The 12,117-nt window shown below is 52.5% G+C and overlaps 1 protein-coding gene across 3 annotated transcripts in view; it reads right to left on the minus strand.

Moving 5' to 3' along the window:
- Positions 1 to 3,781: 3,781 nt before the first annotated feature.
- Positions 3,782 to 12,117, minus strand: part of BABAM2 (BRISC and BRCA1 A complex member 2) — a 374,448-nt gene continuing 366,112 nt past the window's right edge. The window contains exons 12-13 of one of the 3 annotated variants that reach the window (XR_002125902.1): positions 11,621 to 11,935; positions 4,167 to 4,227 (exon numbers count right to left, since the gene is read on the minus strand). Coding sequence is in view for 1 of the 3 variants with exons in the window: in XM_019658721.1 (XP_019514266.1) it covers positions 4,164 to 4,227 (64 nt within the window). In the remaining 2 variants the exon portion in view is untranslated. Of the gene's footprint in view, positions 4,228 to 10,728; positions 10,792 to 11,620; positions 11,936 to 12,117 lie in introns of those variants that run through there. The other 2 variants (XR_002125953.1, XM_019658721.1) reach the window with 2 other exon arrangements.

Genomic DNA, 12,117 nt, shown 5'->3' on the forward strand with positions numbered 1-12,117 from the left:
AGCAGCTATCACCATCACCAGCCACCCAGCACCCTGTTTCTATCTGACATCTGGCCTACTCTCCCAACTTTCACTCGACGGGCACTGTAGTAAGTACTCTAGATGAATAAACAAAAGGTGATGTTTCTTCTCTTGTTTTCATTTTAAAAAGCACCAACAGATTAATTATACCATTAATAGAATTCGATGTCATCTTACCCTGAGATGCTGTTCTTAACACTCATTTGAAGAACTATGGCGCGGGCCAGTCCCCATGAGCTGGGGCAGGTTTGGGGCTAGTTCTATTTGCAGGCAAACCAAATGCGCTTGTTTCTCTTGCAAAGCTGTGACCCTGAAACAAGAGTCTGCAGCCAGTAGGAACTGAAACTGAGTCAGAAGCAAAAGCGACCTGCGCCGCTGTGATTTTCCTGCCTGTGGGAAAACACAGACCAGGGCAAATAAGCAGGTCAGTGGGGTGTTTGTTCTCAAGCGCTGCCCAGAGCCTGAAGTTCTGCCCAGAGCTGGAGCAAGACCACGTGTGTGTGAGTGTGTGAGTGTGTGTGTGTGTGTGTGTGCTGGGGGGGGAGGGCTGCTGGGTGGGAACTCCCACAGATACAGCTAATCTCTCATTCGTTAAGTTCAAGATGACTCATCATTTTGTCCTCCTAGTAATCCAGACAGGGTCACTCTTCTAAAGGCCACATTCACTGGCAGGACTTTTTAACAGGGCATTCTGACTTTTTAGAAAAAGGCCAAAGTCAACATCAGAAAATCCTTTTTCTGGTTTGCAGTAATAATAGCCACTATTTATCCAACACTTCTGTGTGCCAAGCACCCTGCGTGGTGCTCCATGTACTTATTTCTCACAACCCCGGGAGGCCACTATTACTTGTTCCCATTTTACAGATGAGGAAAACGAAACTCGGAGAGAGTCAGTCAAGACCTGAGCTGGAGCCCGCTCACCCAGCGAGGCTCCCACCTCGCTGGTGACCTCACGTTCAGAGCTAGGAATCCGTCACGGTGGGAGTATTTACACATTGGAAATGGGCAAACAGTACCAAGAAGAGCCCATTCCTTTTTTCCCCCCTCTTTTTAAGTCACTGAAAAACTGCTTGTGAAATATTTACCAGCCAGTAAGTAGGCAGAGTCAGGATTCAAATATAAGTCTGCCTCCTCCTTAAGCTCACACTCTTTCATCCCAGTTCATCCCAGAAGGGGCTCTCAGACAGAGCACCACCTGCCTGTAGGGAGCGGGCTCTCAGCAAGCCAGCCCAGGAGATGCCCTAATCATATGGAGGTATTACTAGTAAATACATCTGAGTCCCCCTCCTTGTCTGCGCTGAGCTCAAGATACACTGAAATTACAAGGGCTGAGTAAGCCGGAGACAGGATTTATGAGGTAATAATAATGTGCTCTCGAATATGGCACTTTTCATCTTCAAAGCATTTTACAGCCATTTACTAATTAGTCCTGGGCTGCACTCTGTGTGCAGTACAATGCTCGGTGACGGGCGGAACCAGCAAGAAGTGTTTGAAAATACACAGGTGACTGTCGCCCATTTACAAGCACCACTTGCTTCTGTTGCTGTCGGGGGTAGAGATAAAAAAAAAAAATCTCACAAAGACTGGTTTTGAATCCCCGGCATTTGAAATATGAAGTTGCTGTTATCACCTTTTGTTGTTTGGGTCCCCCTCAGAAAATCAGTCCAAACCCTCCCCCTGTGCTAAAGCGGCTGAAAGGCTTTTTAAAAATCATATTATCTCGAGACATGCTCACAAGTTTATACACAGCACACCATCCTTTACTGGGAAAGAAAAAATACGCGTCTGTTTACTAGGGAGACATACATGAGGAGTGGCTGTGACTCCCAAGCCAGAAGCCTGGGATGGGTCCTGACCTGGCACTGGCTGGCTGGTGATCATGGGTAACTCACTCAACCTCTCTGATCTTGTTTCCTCCGCTGGGTGACCCTACCCCCTGGCTTACACCACAGGCCTGCTGTAGAGATGCACTGAGACTGAGATAAAGCGTGTGACATCACTTCCGAGTTACACTGTGCCTGCCTCACAGACGTGCAGGCGGATCATTAGTGATCTGACCAGCCTGAGCGTATGTGGACCCCTAGAGGTTGGCAGGGGTAGGAGGGCCACTCCCAGGTCACACTGCGCGTGACTGACTGCTGTCCCTGCCAGCTGGCTATTTGAAATGCCAGGGGTCCAGGCTGCATGACTTCCTCGCCTCCCACAATTGCCTCTGCTAGAACCAGACCTGGAAACCCATACTAGGTCGGAAGGAAACCCTCACTCAGTCAGCTCCTGGCTCTGTAGGCAGTAAGCCCAATCCGCACCCCTTCGAGGGGGCAGGGTGGCCACATCAATTTTAAGTGACAGTGTCATGGAGCAGAGAGCAGCTTGGCACACAGCTGCCCTGAGGTAGAGTGGGCAGTCAGCTGGCTGAGGGGGTCATGACCGCTTATTCCAAAGAATCAACCACCTGGGAGTGTTAACAAATCCGGATGCCCGAGCGCTGGCTGGAGAGCCCTGACTCTGCGGGCCTGCAGTGGGGCCCAGAGCAGGTCTTTACAAAGTTCCTGGAGGGGAGCTGAGTTCTTGTATTATAAGAAAAGGGATTTACTCAAAGCCACCCCGCCAGCTAATGGCAGAGCAGGGGTGTGGACACAGGACACTGGCCTGGTCTGTGAAGGGAATTCCCAAGGTTTCAGGGCAGGGGGCAAAGTCCGCACGTGGTGAAAGGCGGGCAGCCGTCGTCCAGCTGGTAGCTAAGCCAGGAGGCTGTCGAAGCTGTGCTCCTGCCTCCTGAGTGCATTCCTGGGTGCGCAGTGCAGGGAGGAGGGGTATTCCTCTCTGGTCCCCACAAGGGCCCCACGCTGGTCCCTCATGTGAGGCTCACATGGTAAAACAGCTCCAAGAGCTACAAAGGGAACTGAGGGAACAGTGTGAGGCCACCTTAAACCCTGTGTGGTCTTACAGCAGGTGGGGCCCAGGCTTCACCTCCGACTGGGAAGACAGGTGGGTTTAAGGAAGAGCACAGGCAGCGCAGGCCAGCTGCCTGCTCTCTCACCTGCTCCCTATGGAGAAAACCTTAAGGATGGAATGACGCTCAACTCAACTGTAAATCCTAGAAAGCTGTCAAGCTGGCTGTAGTCAATGGGGGTGAGAGTTCAGGGCAGTCACGTGGTGGTCTGGACAGGCCTGGCTCCCAACTCCCAGGTTCGCTTCTCATTTCCCGGGGGAGTTTTCTGTAACTCTGGGGCCTTAGTTTTCTAAGGAGAGGTGTTGGGGGTTGAAACAAGATGACTTCTGAGACCTTGTCCAGCTCCGATAATCCATACATTTAGGAAAAATGGTATATTCCCCAGCTCTATTCCTGGATGGCTGAGACTGGGAATCACATACACGCCAGGGATAACCCACAAGACCCTGCGTCTTCCAGGCATAACTCGCACAGTGCTGCAAAGGCCCCAGTAGCTCTGCCATCAGCCTAGGGAGGGGTGAGGGGAGAAAGGGACCAAGACATTGATGCATTCAGCAGGCTTTAATGGCTGCCTCCTGGGTCAGGATGGGCTGCGCACACGGTGCACACGGGGGTGGGGGGGGGAGAGGGGTACTACAACGCAGCTGTTCCTGAGCTCCAGCCTGGGGCCTGGCTGGGTGGATGGCTGAAGCTGCGTAGGTCAGTCAGATTCATTCAGGAAGTGCCTTTTCCAATGGAGCACTGCTCCAAATGGGAAATGGGGGAGGTGTAAATCACCCCCGCCCCCCCCCCACATATGTTTCAGGGGGGAAAAAAGCAAAGGGGGTGGGTTTAATCTTAAAACTTAAAAGAGGTTTCAGAGACAAAGGCTTTGGCATAAGGAAGGGTGTGTGCATTTATGATGTCTTACTTTCCCTGGAAAAATATTGCATCATGATTTGTGACTTTATTTCTTCCAACTAAGAAATATACAAAAGGAAACAAAGGGGGAGCAACCAGAGGTGGGGGGCTCGAGGACGGGTTACCGCCAGCCAGCTCAAGTTTGGGTTCAGACGGGACGCAGAAAGCTGCTGTGTGAGCGAAACACTGTCATGAAGACATTCCAAGTGGCTTCCAGGAAGCGACCATATGTGCTGACACGCATGTGGACAGAGCAGTCTGGCTGGCCTCCTCTCAAGACTGGTGTTTCCTAGAGCTTTCCATTGGCAAATGCTGCCTCCTGGAACTGAGGCACAAAGGTTTTGAAATAAGCCCTGGTGGGAAAGAGGAGAAAAAAAAAAATTGTGGTTAGCATAAACAACTTGAAAAAAAAGTGCAACTCAGAACTTTCAACCTAACTCAGAACAGTTGTTACTTGTTGTTCATGCATCTCGGGTTGGATTTTCCTTCTTGCTGATGCAAAGCCTTTTGGATTTTTCCAGGGGAGGTACGTGCACCCCACTACTGTGCTGTCTCGCCTACGCAGACCCTCCTGGCTGCCAATTCCTATCAGACATCAGTCCTCAGGTTCCGTCTGCAGTTTCCCAGGCCAAAAACAAGGGCCGGTCTAAGCTACAAGCCACAGAGTGACCAAGCCAACCACCGGTCGTTTTGGCGATCTGAAATATCAAGAGGATTGTACTTGTCACTCAGCTGGATCTCTGACTTCATGTAGACAAAGAGGATCTAATAAAAAGGATTTCTAAGTGATCCATGGTTTCCATTTATTTCCAAACATATATGTTGTTTGGTGTGCTGGAAAGAAAGTAGGCTATCAAGATAGCCTTCCCTGGTCAGTCAGAGACTAGTGACCAGATCTGGGGCAGACCTTTCTGCTGGTTAGACTTTCTGGCACCCAGATTCGAATCCGTAGATGCGGGCTCTACATTGCGCATCAAGAGAAGGGCACGTGCTGGGCCCACTCTGTGCTGGGCATTGTATGTGGTGCCAGGGGTTGAGATGACCCAGATGTGGCACATGCTGTGCAGGAGATCTCAGTTTAGAGGATGGGACAGACACGTATGTGATACCAACTGAGGTGGTGAGGGCACTTATGGAGGTGCCAGGAGGCACCAGTCTGGGGCAATCAGTGTGGGTGGGGGCAGGGGATGGCTTGCCGTGAGCTGGGAACTAAAAGCTCTGCAGGAAGATAAGGGGTGAGATAGTAAGTGTGGGGGGGGTCAGGGTGGGGACCACATGCCCTGGTGATCCAGGCTTGCCTGCTACGCCTCCCTCTACCACTGACTCCCATGAGCTCAGAGGAATCACACCTTACAGAATCGCAACATGAATTAGGGAGGGCCACCAAGAAGACCCATGACCCATACTGCAAAGGCCTCATGCACCTCACCCAAGGGGCCTCCCAGGGTCCCTTTTCCTTAGGATTCGGTTCTAATAGGCTTGGCGCTCCAGGCTCCCAGAAGAGTAGAAGACCAACTAGAAGGAGTGGAGGAGCAAACGTAAGGCAGGAGGCAGGCTCACGGAAGCAGCCTGAGACTAGGACTAGGTGCTCAGAAGCTGGGCAAGCTCAAACAGGGGTCCTTCGGTGGAGGGCGAGCAGCCTTGCCCATGGCAAGGGGCCGGGCCACGCCTGGATCACAGCACAGCACGGTCAGTGATGACCCCTGACTGCCCCCCGCCCCAACACCAAGTCCATGGAGCCCCTTTCGCATTTCACCACGTGGCCCTGGCCTTCCCAGTCCAAGCCAGCCACGGTAACTTCTCTGCAGCCCTTCAGTGTGGGCTCCTCCCTCTGGAAGCGCTCCGTGTGACATTACACGTCCTCTCGCCCCCTCGCACTGCCCCCCCTTCCCCACTCCCGGATGAACTCTCTCCTCTGGTCTCGAGTCTCCTCCGCCTTGCTTTCCACTCCCCTCAGGCGCGCTGTGGTTCCTCTCAGGCTTACCCCACCCTCGGCAGAAAACCACCCAATCTGAGTCTCCAGCCCTCATTTCTCTCCTGAACTTCTAGTTCCACAGTTTCCCAACCACCTGCAGGGCACTGTGACCTGGATGTCTCTGTCATTCGAACCAGGGTGTTTGCTCCAAACGACGTACGTGTTGCTCAGCATTAGGTATTTCAAGGGGCCACGGCCCACTTATGCTTCTGCAACAGAACCCTGCTGCGCCCACTTCTCCCTAAACCCCTGTGGGGAATTCATCCTGCAGGCCCTTCCTCTTCCTCCCTCACGTCCCTCTCTCCTTCCTGACCCACGATGGCGCTCCACCTCGTTACCTTTCGATAACACTGCTGCCGAAGCCCGTCTCCCCGCTGGGCACAGGCTCCCTTCCCCTTTCTGCTTCAGCTGGATAAATCCTCTGAGCGGGGTCTCTGTCACTACCCCCGCCAAGAATCTTCATGTTCCCCACGCTCGCGGCCTGGCACTCTGATTTGCACTCTCTGGCTCCACAGTACGTTAAAAAAAATTGCCCTTTTCCCCTCATTTTTTGGGATTGTGCGACCCCTCTCCCCTCCAGTTTGAGACGCTAAGAAAGCTAAGGATGGTCTCCCAGACAAACTGCAGGTAAGTGTCCCCACTGCAATGTTCCACGCCACTGGCGGATGTCACAGACCCTCTAAAGCCCTTGCAGGGTCCAGGATGTGAGCACCCCGGGCTCCCCACAATTCGGCCGCTTGCTCTGCCTCACCCATGCCGTTTTCCACCTCTGGGCCTCATTCATGCTCAGGCCAAATGGCCTTGCTCCCATCAAGCCTTCCCTGGTCACCAGAGGTTCTTTCCCTGCACGTAGACCCTCTGTGCGTCTTCCAGGGCATCTGGCACATCTTGCTTGCCGGGCTGCACTGCCAGCCCCGGAACAGGGAGCACGTTCTCTTCTCAGTGAGCCCACAGCCCCGCAGCCCTGCCCACAGAGAGCACTCAGCGAGGCCTCTGTGGCTGTAATTAACTACTGACGCCCCCGGTTTGCAGCAAGCAGTTAAGGCATGTCCATCACACGCTGTTCAGGAAGGTGAGAGAGTAACCCCAGAAAGCGGACAAATGTAATATTTAGGTACTGAAGAAAACGCAGTCCATTCTCAAACTTTACGTAAATCAAACAATTAGTGAGAAAGAAAGATAAAGCCCCCTCCTTCATCCACATCTTGCTAGCATGGTCCCGAGCCAGCCGAACTGTCACCTTCTCTGAGGCTCACAACTTAAGGCCTTTCCCGCCCAGTGCGCCATGCCACAATCGTCCTTGTGGAAAGGGGGGACCTGGATGAGGTAGAACGTGCCCTAGACCTAGGGTGAGAGGCCCCGAGCTCTGTTTTTTCATGGTGAGGAGGGGGGATAAGCCCACCCTGATGTGACGCTCGCAAGAGAAATTGTGAAGGAGGAAAGAGCAGCTTAGATTTTCCTTGGAAACTTCTGAGGGAAGGGGCTGCAACATGGCAAGCTCCTTAGACCAAAAGGTCTTGGCAAGAGGGAATGTGCCTCACAGCAGGCTCTTGCCTCCGTCAGAAAGTCCTGAAGTTTCCTGTCCTGTCCTGGGCTTTCCCTGCTTGGGCAAGCTGCGTGACTGCGAGGGGAAGCAGTGTGGAGAAGGGCTATTTAAAGGCATCATGCTACCAGCTGCTGTCAATGAGCGCTTCTCAGGCGTCCTCATGAAGTCAGATAAGGGAGGGGGAGGAGGAGGAAGGGGAAAATGACGACAGGCTCCCGCCCGTGTATAGATTTTTTTTTTTAAGATTTTTTTTTTTAAATTGGGGAATTGGGGGATGGGAACAGCGCTGGGGAATTGGGGGAAGGGGAACGGACAAGTTGCTGTCCTTTTGTTCTTCAGTCTAGTTGTGGAGGACGTCGCTTCACTGGCCCAAGTTGGTGTTATCATTGTGCTCTCCCGGGTGAGGCAGTTGCTCGCTGGCTTCTGGACGGCCACTCACAGCGGCTGCTGGCCGCTCACGCTGGCTGCTGGCTACACACGGTAGCCCATGGCAACCCACTGCAGCAGGGGCTGCAGCCTACGCTGTCGCCGGTGACTCACGGCAGCCCAGCTCCAGGTTGAGCTGTTGTTCAGCATCTTAGCTGCAGAGGGCAGTGTCACTGGCCCTCATATGTGGGATCCGAACCAGGGACCTCTGGCATCCCAAGCCAGCTCTTAACCACCGTGCCACTCGGCCAGCCCCGTGTATAGATTTTTTTACAGCACTGTTTTCATTTCACTTTTGGAGAAAATGGGGAGCTGCCCAGAGTATATCTTGCCATTGGCACTAGTTATCTGTCACCTTTTGAAAAACTCTGACCCAAAGACAAAGTGTTGGTAAGCTTTAAAAGTGTGTGTCACGGTCAGGAGGAAAGGTCTCCTCACCTCCCCGTTAAATGGCCAAGACAGCCGGCTGGCACGGAGAGGGGCCCGGGGCAGTCAAGCTCCCCGTCTTAGTCACACTGAACTGAGTTTATTTTTAGACCAAATTGGAGCTCAATATGCCTTAGCACAAAGTAAGGTTCTGACCCTCTCCACTGATCTCACTGCTTTGCTCCAGGTTGTATAAAATCACAACTCAGTCCAATACCCCAGTCTCTCAGGTTGGGGGAATAAAACCCAAAGAACTGAGCCCAGGCCGAGGCCGGGTAGGTTACCCATGAATTCGGAGGACTGGCTCCTGGCCTGGACCTCAGCTCACAGCGGGCAGACCAGAGAGACTATTTGGAGAAGTGGGGGATTGAGGGGCCCAGCGGGTCCGCTCTTCTGGATCTTGGATCCAGGGGTAAATCTCTTCTCTGGGCGCATCTACAGAGCAGGGAGCCCAGCCTGGTGATCTCTAGGGCCCCGTAGGCTGCAGGCTGTGAAGGACAAGCAGTGTAGTGTGGGCTCTGGAGCCAGCCACACCTGGGCTCAAGGCCGGGCCCCGCTCCCTCCTGGCTGTATTGCTTGGGCAAGTGACTCACCTCTTTAGTTTTAGTTTCTTCAACTATAAAGGGGAGAAATAACGCCTGCTTTAAAGGGTAATCCTCACGAGGATTAAATGAGATGGTCCAAGTAAGCACTTGGCCTGGTACCTGGCATAACAGATGCTCAACAGGTGCCAACTGTTACCAAGGGACCAAGCTGGGTCTGGGGGCAGGGGGGGGGGCCTCTGAGTCTGTGGCGACAGCTGGACCCTGTGTGGAAAGAGGCCCCGGGGTCCTGGCCCTCAGTTCGTTCTTTCCCCCTGTGGCTTCCTGGATCACTTCTCACTTATATGGTGGCAGTTGGAGGCACAGAGACGGCCAGCCTCAGGGATGGACGCCCAGCCAAAGTCGCTGGGACCCTGCGCATCTCCTGAAATCCAGTCGAGAGCTGCTAGTGGCATGTTTGTGGTATCTAAGGGTGAGCTCCGCAGTGAGGGGCACCTGCCCACCCTTGCTGTCTCCTGCCCGCGCCTACTGGCATGCTCCTGTGTGTGGCTCTGGTCAAAGGCTTGGACACGGCAGAGGTGGAAGCTGTGGCGTGCAGCGGTATTTAAGAATCATGGGGCTCCGAGTGCCCATGCCAGGGGTATTGAATTTGGCCTCAAACAGATCTTTTGACGTGGGTTCTAGTCCAGACCCTGGCTTGTTTTGTCATTGGAAACTGGGACTCAGTTTCTTCACCTGTAACAAGAAGATTTATACTTGATGATTTCTAAGTGCCACCCATGGTTCTGAGATATGGATGTGACCTTGAATAAACCACTTGGCCTGTGTGTGTCTTGATTCTTCATCTGTTGAATTAGTTCACTAGCCAAGCCCAGGGCCCAATGCATCATAGGTGGGGGTGGCGGTGCGGTGCAGTGGGGTGGTAGTTGTTGTTATCTGGGAGACTTTTTCACAAACCAGACAGGGTTACAGATGACCACTGCAGAGCTCTGAGTAGATGTTTACTGGCACTGCCGAAAGTTCACGAGAGGGATGGAAGGCCTAGTCCTCCTGCCCTCCCACCGAGGGGAGGTCGGGAGCTCATAGTAAGTTGTCAGAGGAAACAATGCATGAGAAATTCAACAATCCCTGTGTTCTGGGGAAGGGGTTCTGGGGGCATTGAAGAGGGTCACGAAAGGGAGCCATCAGGATCATCCTCAGAGGCCTTGCGGTGAAGGCAGTTAGAAATCCCTGCTCCACAAAGTCTCATCAACAGGGTTTTCCTACTGGAATTTCAGTTTCTATTTATTGGATGGATCTTTTCAAAAGAGTAAGAATCCCTGAAATCAACGCTTGAAACTCTGCATCAATACAGCTTTAAGAAAGTGAAAATAAAAACAGGGACTATAAAGCCCAGGGAGGTTGGGGACTCTGGGGAGAGGCAAGGAGCCACACATGGCAGCGCACACGGCTGGTGCTCACACCAGCTCATTCGGTCGAGTACGGCAGGAGCCATGCTCCCGTTTTGTAGGTGAGAAAACAAGCCTAGCGAGTTTAGTTAAGACACCTGCCCAGTGTCACCCTGACCCCAGTGCCACTGGAGCATGTCTTCCCACAGGGGCATGACCACATGGAGGGGGACCCTGCTGCCTTTAACCTCATTTACTTAAGGACATTTTATTTTGCAAGAGCCTAAACAATTGTTTCTTTCCAAAACAGGACAAAAAGTAGACTTTTTCTGGAATTCAAAATTTTCTTTTCTTTGGGCCATCATAAGACAAGCCTTACGATGTTTGCCAGAGTCAGGCCAGCATGGGGGCGGGGCGGGGCCGGAGAAGTGGTTCAGGGACACGACCCTCCTTGTCAGGAAATCAGGAACACATAAATCAAGGCAGAATGCATTTTGGCAAATAGAGGCAAGTTCCAAAACATCTAAGGCTCATTTCTTTTTCCAGTTTTCTTCTGCAGCTGTGACTTCAACTGGCACATGTTTTCAATCAGTCATATGAAAACCGATTGTGGTCTGAAAATCAAAGCAGTCCTGTAAATAGTGTAAGACAAGTCCCGCTAATCATTCCTCGTGGTCTTGCCTTGTCCTCATTGTCCTGTAAGGCCACTGTAAATACTGACTCATTTGGGGTTACTCTCCCTGTGTCAAAGGGGTCATTCTTATAATAGGATCTCTACAAAGAGACTGGTTCTACTTCAGTGCCCTTCACCCGAAGCCCTCCGAGGCCCCTGTAAGGACTGCCCCTCCAACTCTGGGTGCTTTGGTGAGCAAGTGACTGGCACGATGAGAGCTGATTTTGTAGCTGTGCCCCGGGCAATGTCAGCCTGGCTCTCTAGTGTGGACTATAGGAACAAACGAGTGGTTGTAACTGGTTCACGGACACAGTCTCCCTAAATGCGCCAACCCTCGAGCAGGCCCAGTTCATTTTTTGGGGGCACAAACTTGCAAAACCAGACAATTAACATACTGGAGATGCAAAGGCTTGATATCATCCTGAGAACAAACTATCACAAGCTCACGGCGTCAGGCAGCAGCCCTTGCCTCCCCTGTGCTGGATGTCATGGTACACGGGCCCTCCAACCTCAGGCCCAGCCATGGTCTGCTGAGTCTGAGATGCTGAGATGGGCGTCTAGACTATGTCTTACACAGCTCGGGCTCCTTGCCTGTGAGACGGCCGAGACTGTGCTCTAGTACGTGTTGAATTAAATCAAAAGCTGTTTAGAAGGACTTCGACAACCAACTGGGATCTATTTCTAGACATCAAAGTATTGGGATGAAATCTGGCTCCTTCTAAATACATCATAGGGTATTTTTAAATGCTCACTAAAATGATCAAAATTACCTAGTCGTTCTCTCCTTCTGAGGCGCTCTGAGGAGGCCCTCTGGAGCCGGGCCAGTTCCTCAGGGCTGGAGTAGCTTGCAGCCAGCTTGCAGCTGTGGGGGCCAGGCCCTGCTCCTGGGGGCTGCCGGCTCTGCTCCCTGGGCATCCCCTGGTGCGGTGTATGCGAAGGGGGAGGACGACAGGAGAGGGCCGGGGTAGTCGCCACGGGCCGCTGAGGCTCGCCCAGCCGCAGGGCTGCCTTCCTCCTGTGGGATCCATCTCTGCGCTCACGTCTGTCGTATCCCGGCTGTGCTCCCACACCTCGCTGGACGCGCCCTGACAGCAAGACCCATTGTCATCGTCGTCCATCCTTCAATCCCAGCTTCAAGTACAGTGCCCAACACACAGGCCCTCAATAAATATTTCTCAAGTGAATGTAAACATTTGACTTATTTAAAGACGTATTTTAGAATTACAGAATTTGGTAACACAAAGAAACCTCAGAGGCCATATTTAGA

The sequence above is a fragment of the Hipposideros armiger genome, unplaced genomic scaffold, assembly GCF_001890085.2.
Source record: "Hipposideros armiger isolate ML-2016 unplaced genomic scaffold, ASM189008v1 scaffold_0, whole genome shotgun sequence".
NCBI lineage: Eukaryota > Metazoa > Chordata > Mammalia > Chiroptera > Hipposideridae > Hipposideros > Hipposideros armiger.